General features: G+C 53.0%; 1 protein-coding gene across 1 annotated transcript in view; it reads right to left on the minus strand.

Annotated features, from left to right (window-relative positions):
* Positions 1-8,464, minus strand: part of PPP3CC (protein phosphatase 3, catalytic subunit, gamma isozyme) — a 23,948-nt gene that overhangs the window by 2,578 nt on the left and 12,906 nt on the right. Inside the window, exons 5-14 of the mRNA XM_010131547.1 lie at positions 7,290-7,387; positions 6,644-6,789; positions 6,351-6,490; positions 5,695-5,772; positions 5,506-5,600; positions 4,762-4,887; positions 3,782-3,859; positions 2,963-2,989; positions 1,977-2,058; positions 1,436-1,533 (exon numbers count right to left, since the gene is read on the minus strand). Coding sequence (XP_010129849.1) covers positions 1,436-1,533; positions 1,977-2,058; positions 2,963-2,989; positions 3,782-3,859; positions 4,762-4,887; positions 5,506-5,600; positions 5,695-5,772; positions 6,351-6,490; positions 6,644-6,789; positions 7,290-7,387 — 968 coding nt within the window. The remainder of the gene's footprint in view (positions 1-1,435; positions 1,534-1,976; positions 2,059-2,962; positions 2,990-3,781; positions 3,860-4,761; positions 4,888-5,505; positions 5,601-5,694; positions 5,773-6,350; positions 6,491-6,643; positions 6,790-7,289; positions 7,388-8,464) is intronic.

The raw sequence follows: 8,464 nt of genomic DNA on the forward strand, positions 1-8,464 counted from the left end.
GGCGGTGCTGAGGGGGGGGGGGCCCCCGCCGTTGCTACCCGCAGCCCCGTCTCTCCTCTTTGGGGGTGCAGAGGTGCCCCAAAACAGGGCACTCCTCTCCCCGCCAAGCAGGCGACGCGGTGCAAAGGGACGTGTGAAATGGGAAGGGGCAAAAGGAGGAGGAGGAGGAAGCACAACGGGGAAAGGAGCGTGAGAAGGGCAGGAAGGGCAGGGTGCTGCCGAGGGGAGCTCGGGGTGCCGGGAGCAGCAGGGCAGGAAGCCAGGCAGGGTCAGGTGAGGCAGCAGCGAAGGTCCAGCTTGGTTGTCCTGTCTTGCGGCAATGCCCAAATCTCAGCATTTTACTGGGGGGAGCTGCCTGGAGCCCCCCGAGAGGGGAAAGTGGAGGAGAACGTCTCAGTAACACCCGCTCCCTGCACTGCCGCTGACGGGACGAAGCTGCGGCACCACGAGTGAGCCCGGCTGCTCGAGCCAAGCTGCATCCCCAGAACTGGGGCGACAGAAACCATTATGGCTGCTATCAAAAAAAGAGGAGTTGGGGTCAAGGCAAGGCCAGAACAAGTCCTTTTGTGAGCCCGCAGGAACTCCCCCAGCACCGCTGGGAGGGGGAAGCTGGCTGGTGAAGTGCCAGCGTCCAAGGGCCGGTGGCAGGAAAGGATTAAAACACTCAATTACGGGATTCCCTCTGGGGACACACGTTCTGACGATTGCTCTCTCGCTGACCATCGGCCAGATGGGTTGGCTAACCTGCCCCGCCAGGTTAGAGCACGCAGTTGCTGGCTCAGCCCTGCTTGCCGCACACCAGTAAGACAGACCAGTTGGCTGCCAAGGGAGGGAGCAAACTACACACCAGCAAGAAAAGAAACTTCCAAACCCAGACCGAAACCAGGGGGCTGGGAGAAGCCTTAACACAAAGCATATAGGCCTGGGAGAACCTCCTCCCTTTGACTCAATCGAAGCGTCCTCTGCCCGGGATGCCCAGTTTCTCGGGGATAAAACTGGAGGGGTTTTGTTAAACGAAGAACAAACAAGCAGGCGCGTTTGCCGCGACACTCGTGTACGCTCTCAGGCAGCAGCAGCAGGTAGGTGAAGCAGAGGATGCTCATCATGCGGTGTTAGAAGGGAAATAAATGGTAAAAATGGTTGCAGAAACACACAGTAAAGCCATTCACGTGCTTTAGGCGCGGTGCTCTTTGTGGTCCTTTTTTTCCCCTGCGTTCCCCACCTCAGGGGTACACAGGGACATCTTGGAAGGCTCCCCACATCCCACCTACGCTCCTGCTTCTTCCTATTTCTGAATCCTTCCTCCCCGTGGGCCTGAACCATCTCTTGGGTCCCCTGGCACCCTGAAGCACGCCTGTGGGAACTACTGGGTGGATTTCTGGGGTAGCTGAGGGGCAGGTATAAAGTTGCAGAGGGGAGGATGGTCCATACTCACCAGTCTGTAGGGTCTGCCTCCCCCCCGAGAGCACTCCCAGGGGCAGGGTACCTGTGGGAGTCAGGCCTTTGAGGGTCAGCACGCTCTCGCTCTCTTCCCTGCAAAGAAGAGCCAATGCACTTGGTTACCAAGAGATTAAGGCGATTAATTTTGGATTTAGGTCTGCACGAAGCTGTTGATGGTGAGCGGCAGGAAAACCGGGGTCTGCCCCATGCTGCCCATAGCCTGGGCACCCAGCACAACCCTGCCCTGGAAATAGAGGGCCAAGCCATGAGGCATCGGAGCTACGGCCCAGCAAACACTCCTGAAAGGGCTAAGTGCACCCCACCTGCAGCACTTCTGCTGGCAAAGGAGCCGGTGTTTGGGATGGAGGTTTCTGAGAGAGTCAGGCACACAGAAAGCACTACCTCGAGCCCTGCCATCTGCTCTGAAGGAAAAGCCTCGTGAGCTGCTTGCCCACCAGGACTCAGGGCAACCTCACCAACGACCCCCCGTTACCCCACATGAAACCCAGCCCCCAAACCACGAGCTGCTTCCTCACCGAAGGACCGAGAAGACACGTGCCATCTTCCCAATGGCTCTAATCTTATTCCTGATGATCTCTTTACGGACCGTTGTCCCACCTTGGGGAGAGAAAAAAACCAAACAGCAGCATGTTTAAAGGTTTCCTGCTTTCAGGCACAGGTCAATATGAAGGCACCTGCCTGACTCCGGGAAAAGAAATCATGGTTTACGGATTGACAGCTACGCTCTTGAGAGAACAGCACTGAGAGGATGGCGGTCAGGATGGCAGCGAGAAGGGCAACACCAACGAGATGACACACGGACTTAAAAAGGTGTAAAGAGAGTAGAACCACCAAAGGAAACGGCTCGGGTAGGTCTCGTTCGAAGCTCACCAAGGTTCGATCACACTACACAGGATGTAACACAAATGACTCAGCCACGTAGACACAGTTTTGCAAGGCAGAACACGGACGGGTCTGACTGCTGAGGAACGCCGGGCTGTGCTCGCCGCGGGCAGCAGTGTCACGCAAGCATCAGCTTTGGCATCCAGCGCGAACAGTGAGGGGCTGGGCCGGAGCCTTGCGACTCCACTTCGACCTCACGCAAACACAAAGTGAGATACGTGAACTCCCCTTTCCGCTATACAGACCGAACGGGAGAGAAAATAACTGAAAACAAACAGAAAAACCAAAGTAAAAGAGGTAACAAATACATCTCCTCTCAGCTGAGATTCCTCACACGGCCCGTCTACACGTTAGGACAGTACAAGGCAAACCGGAGGTCTCACATGCACCGATGGCCAGCCATGCACTACGTGGCTGCATTCAGAAGTTGGATAGAAACGTGACCCCGTTTCTCAAGTTCCTGGAGGAACGCAGAAGGGTTAAAAAATGCCCGGCGCTTATGTTAAAACTGAAAGGGGATGAAGAGACTGCCCGACTAGTCAGCTATTCCAATCCACTCCGAGGAATCTGGTGGCACAGGCAGTGAAAATTAAGCTTGTAGCAAATTCTAGCTGGGTACCTTTCTGATAGCTTGAAATGTAGTGATCTTCAGGGAGAGGAGACACCAAGAAACAAGTAGATGAAGACAGAGATAGAAGAAACAAATTTAATTTTCATGGGAGGGAGAAAGAAAAAAAACCAAAAAACCAAAATCAAAAACGAAATGCAATGGGAGAAGCGGGTTAAAGTCTCGACCTGCCGACGGAAGCAGCGGCACCTTGTTGTACCACAATGGTGTTTCTGCTTCTCTGCGGGACTGACCGGCCTCCACCCTGCCCGGACCGGGATGGGCAGCTCCCCCGGACACCCCCTGGGCATGCTGTGGACCCCATGGCTGTGCCCGAGCCTCCTCCTCGTGTCCCCTGGACACGGGAACCACAGAGCAGCACGGGAGCTGCTTTGCCGCTTTCATCAGAGCTTAAAACCAGGGTCCAAACCCGCGTCCTGCGGGTGTCTGGGGTGACAGAAGCAGCCACTTTATAGCGGAGTTCACTGCAACAGCTGAGACGATTGGGTGGAGATTTTGGTGCAGAAAATTTTGAATTGGGGGCAAAAATAACCACTTGGGAAGCAGCCTCTGAAAGGAGCAGGAAACCATTCGCCAGAGTAGCTGGCAAGAAGCGTCTGTCGCAATGAATGTAATTTAATTTCTCTGTGACTGAACAGCAAAAGAAAAAAAAATGTTTCCTACCCAGGACGGCACAAGGGTTGGTCAAAAAGGAACCGGAGACCCCCAGCTGAGCATCCAGCTCTGGAGCTAGTGTCATCCACCTTCCCCAGCGTCACCCCCCAACAGCCACCAGCTCGGTCCTAACAGCGGGTTGGGTTTTTTTTTTACCTTCCAATGTCTCATCACCATCTGAAATCAGCTCGTCGTCAGAGCATATGTTGAGGATGTTAACGAGCATTTCTGTGACTGGAAGAAGCACAGACAGAGAGATTAGAGGGGCCCCGGCGCGCGCATTGGGCTGACAGAGGCATTGGGAGGATGAGCTGGACCAGCACACTGTTTCAAGGTCATTTATCCTCTGGAAGTGGAAGCCCAAAGACACTTTTAGCCGCACGCTGCTGGTACCTCGCAGCAGTACCCAGAGCAGACGACGTACTTTACACCTTCTGCCAAGGAGGTGGATGCAGTCCAAGCACATCACAGATGAAGCAGACGCGGGGAGCAGGGTGCCAACGCTCATGCAGAACAGTCTAGGTCCCACCTCCCCACCCCACCCCGCACAACAGGCCACCTGGCTCCAAGAACATTGAATTATTCCCCAGATTCAACCTTTGCTTCCTCAAAGTCAAAAAAATCCTTTGGCACTTGAGACCGTGAAGTCATGCTCCAAACCCACAACACTGGGTGGAATTTAAACTCACCGGGAGACGTAAAAACCTTTTGCCGAGAAACTGAGGCAAAGCCTTGGTAGTATTTTAAGCAGCCTTGCCTCCTTCAGAATGAAAGAAGCCTTAAGCTGAAGCAACGCTTCCTTTTTGGTGGGCCACAAGCCAACAGATTTTAATTTCTCCGTTGCAAATCCAGAGCAAGAGAAACCAAATTCTGAGGTAAGGCTGCACCACCCAAGATCAGCTCCACCAGCAACACAGAAAGAGCAATAAGGATCGGTTTACCGCTAAAAGCTTCCTAAAACAGGTATTACTTCATTAAACCTTCACCCAGTGCAGATCTCCTGAATCTGACCCGCTTTCCAGCGCTCTCTGGCATTAACGAGTCACAACACTCTCCCAACACGTTTAGTAGCCTGTGGGACGGGTTTCTAGCGGTGTGACCATGCAACTCGTAACAGAAATCCAAAGATCTCTTACCCTTCTCCCCCACGAAAGGCAAAGACCATGTGAAGACATCCATGAAGTTCGGAAGCCAGTACGGATGAGGGGAACAGTTGAACTGCCTGATGTTCATGACGTTGTTTTCATATTTCAGTACAGCAGCTGGGGGAGAAAAAGGAGAGGCCTCGCATGTCCACGGGCACCAACACCTTCCCTGTGCTAAGGAAACCTCCTCATCAACCAGAGGCTGAGCTCAGGCCGACTCAAACCCCTAGCTCTCCAGAACGAGAAGGCTTAAGGGGTACTTCTGCCTGTTTACCCATTACGTCGTTTCACTCAAGCTTATCGTAATAGTGAAGGTCGATTTAACAAAGCTGTTCAAATTTAAATAGAAGCGATGAACATGTGAAGGGGTAAAAAAACCCGCAGTTGAGGCAAGCTCCCCATCACATGGCTTTAGGGGCACTGGGCAGCTAAAAGCTTGCCTATCCCAGCAGCTCCTCTTTCATGGCAGCTTCAGCAGGGCTCAGTTCTCACGTGGCTGGAAATAAATGCATTATTCTGGGCTTTATAACCCGATGGCTAATTGCCATGGTAAAATATTAAGCCCGCGAGTCCCGCCAGCCACTTCCAGTTGCCGTTGGTTCAGCACATGAAGCTCTATTTCATCTCGTGTAAGAACGCAGCTAGAGGAGAGGGCAGAGGGCGAGGGAAGGTGGAGAGGGGTTTCCTAAGCGCTGACGTGTCCAAACAGCAGCAGAGCTGCCCTACTGGCCTTACCCTTGTTGTTATAGACATCTAGGTAATTCGGTGCAGAGAAGATGGTGATTAATGATGGAAAGCCTGTTGTCTGGCTCTTCCTGTACATTCGGTACCTGGAAAACAGGTCAAGCGTTGAACACACCGCTCTGGCTGAGGAGAGCACAGAGGCAGAGGGAGCCCGCTCAGCTTCCAGGCTGCAGCACTTACCCGGCGTCCTGGGCTTCGTGAGCTCGGATTACAGATAACAAACTATTGTTCTGCAAAAATTCACAAACTGCAGGGTAACTGGAAAACAGAAAAGCAAGTCTGCATCAGCGCGGAAGGCAGGAGAGCAGCTGGCACCTGTGGTCTTGCTTTCGGCAACCAGCCACTTGCAGCAGCCACTGGGTTTGTGTCCGGCATCCCCAAACAAGGCCAGTGTGTTATTACATCATTCGAAAATTAATTGCAAAACATTCTGTTAAACAGACCCCCGGTGCCAAATCCTCCATATCAGCCGGGCTACGAGTGGCCTGTCAGCACAAATGCTGCTCTTCTAGACAGGAAAAGATTATTTCCTAGAGCTCCTGGTACTGCCCAGTGCCTGAAAACCACTCCAAGGGCACCCTGCCAACTCAGCGCAGCGGCTCTGCTGTCCAACACCACCGTTTCACAGAGCAGCACATCCAAAGAGAGCTCCGTGTTACAGGAGGAGAAAAAACAAACATGATTTTGTGCACTAGAGCCAAGTGAAGACTGTTTCTGAGCCAGGTACTCCGTGAAGTCCCACAGAATGGGCTGAAGAGCAGGTTACCTCCTTTACCTCCCTGCACAGCGTAAGGGAGACAAAAAGCTCCCCCAGAGCCCCCTGAAACACCACTGACCTGTAGAAATAGGAGCAGCCTCGAACTGTGTTGTGGGCGAAATGCTCCAGCGTCTTTTCGTTGCCGTAATCCTCCGACGGATCGGACCAGAGCAGGTCGCACATGGGACCAAAGGCTGGAGGCTCCTTAAACCTGTCTAACTGGAAAACGGACACAAAGTGAGGAGGGGGCTGCTGCAAGCTGCAGTGGCGTGGACACTGAAGCCACAGTCTGGACCTCCCCGTGGGAACTGAGGCAGCCATGACCCCCACTGGGAGCCACCAGCTACGCGGAAGGACCAGGAGATGACTTACTTTCCTAATGTCATCTAGACACGTGATTTCTGGCGACAGTCCTCCGTGAACACACAGGAATTGCTGGTTTAAGAGGGCAGCGAGAGGAAGACAGTCAAATGTGTCCATACACGCGTCGTACACTCGCTCCGAATACTTGATTCGGCCTGGAAAGATGGAGGGCAGGGGGAGGAAGAGAGGGAAGAGCCGAATTAATTTACTCATTTCCACAACAAAGACCGCTCAGGCTGAAAGCAGAGCTGGGGAGTTTTAATCTTCCCTTTTTTTTTTAATCTTTCTTTTTTACAGGGGGAGTCATTCATGTGTGGTATAAGAAACACTAAGCACAGCTTTCATCAGCCAAAGTGCTGACAAATAAGATTGAGGAACCCAGCTCCTAAGGCGAGATGGAAACTCTATGCCTGTGGCCCACCCGCTCGAACTCTGCACCCCTCTGTTAGTGAAAACGCTTGTTGGACACGAAGATAAAAAGGCTCTGTAGTACGTATGTATTAATCTCCCTTCCAGGTATTTTCTACAACTCCTGCTCTAAGATCCACAGAGAAAAGAGGCATCTGCTGCTGTTAGAGAAGACTTGGGGCACTAATAAAGCTGCCCCATCCCTTTCCGGCAACCCCCCAGCACCTCCAGACCCCGAGTCTCACACCTCGGCTGCGAGGCAGATCATACATGGGAAACACAGCAGCCGTTTCATTTGGCACCGCAATCTCACACCATCGTTTCAGAGAGGAATTGCCTTTTTGCCTGGACACGAGCACTGAGAGGCAGAACCTGACTGAGGTGCCTGCGGTTAAACGAATCTTCACGCAGGATCTTCCTGTGCTACGAGTGATCCCAGTCTCTGCTGGATGCTGAAGCTCAACAGAGCTGAAGAGGATGTTTCCACACATTAAACAGGGGCAGTCTGGCCTGTCCGAAAGCAGCTCAGCTTTTACAGCAAGCCCCCAACACTCAGAAATTCCCCTCAGCACCTCCCATTAGAGCAGGAGTGGAGACTGCACCAGGCAATCTTGTTCTCCAAAGGGGAGACGAGCCCCATCACCGCTGGCTCCCTGGATCACACCAGGAGCTTGTCCAGCACTGTCCGATGGCTACGGCACCCAGCAGAGCGCTGGCTGGTGTGACCCAGCCCACTGCTGAGTGAACAGATGGCACCCCCAGTATCCACCAGCCTCACCCAGAGCACCCAGGCTAAAGGCTGGGCCTGTGCTGTGACCCACACTGCTCCCTGAGGTCTGGTCCTTGAGCAATGATTCCCTAAGACAGAGCTGCACGTTGCTGGTGGGTTTATTGCCTGGAGGAATGACGGTCAGCCTCAGGGGAGGGGGGGTCATTTCCCGACGTTTCCTCAGCATTGGTTTAAAAATCTGTCGAATTCTGCACGGAACGATATTTAACTGGGCTAAAATAATCTTAAAGGTAATGATTCTCCCGGCACAAACACTGAGGAACGAACCCGTTATTTACTTCACTGATCCCAGCTGCACACGCTGGCGCCGAGTCCTTTGGCAGGAATTACATGTTGCCAGGCCAGAAAGTCAGGGAGGGGGGAGCGTGAGACGAGGAAGGTGCGTTCGTGTTTCTTCCAACCACGCTCTTTGCAACCAGGTGGCCACACTGACACGTGCTTGGTACTTGTACACCACTTGTATATTGGGTTTCTGGGGTTTTTTTAGCAGAAGCTGAGATAAGACCAGAGCTGTGTACTCAGGAAAAAGGACGACAGGTTTCTACAATGCTGGAGCTGACCGATACCCCGCACAGAAACAAACCCACTCACACCACCTTCACGTATGTAAATCGTCCCCATGCTGCTCATAC

The sequence above is a fragment of the Buceros rhinoceros genome, unplaced genomic scaffold (assembly GCF_000710305.1).
Source record: "Buceros rhinoceros silvestris isolate BGI_N320 unplaced genomic scaffold, ASM71030v1 scaffold15662, whole genome shotgun sequence".
NCBI lineage: Eukaryota > Metazoa > Chordata > Aves > Bucerotiformes > Bucerotidae > Buceros > Buceros rhinoceros.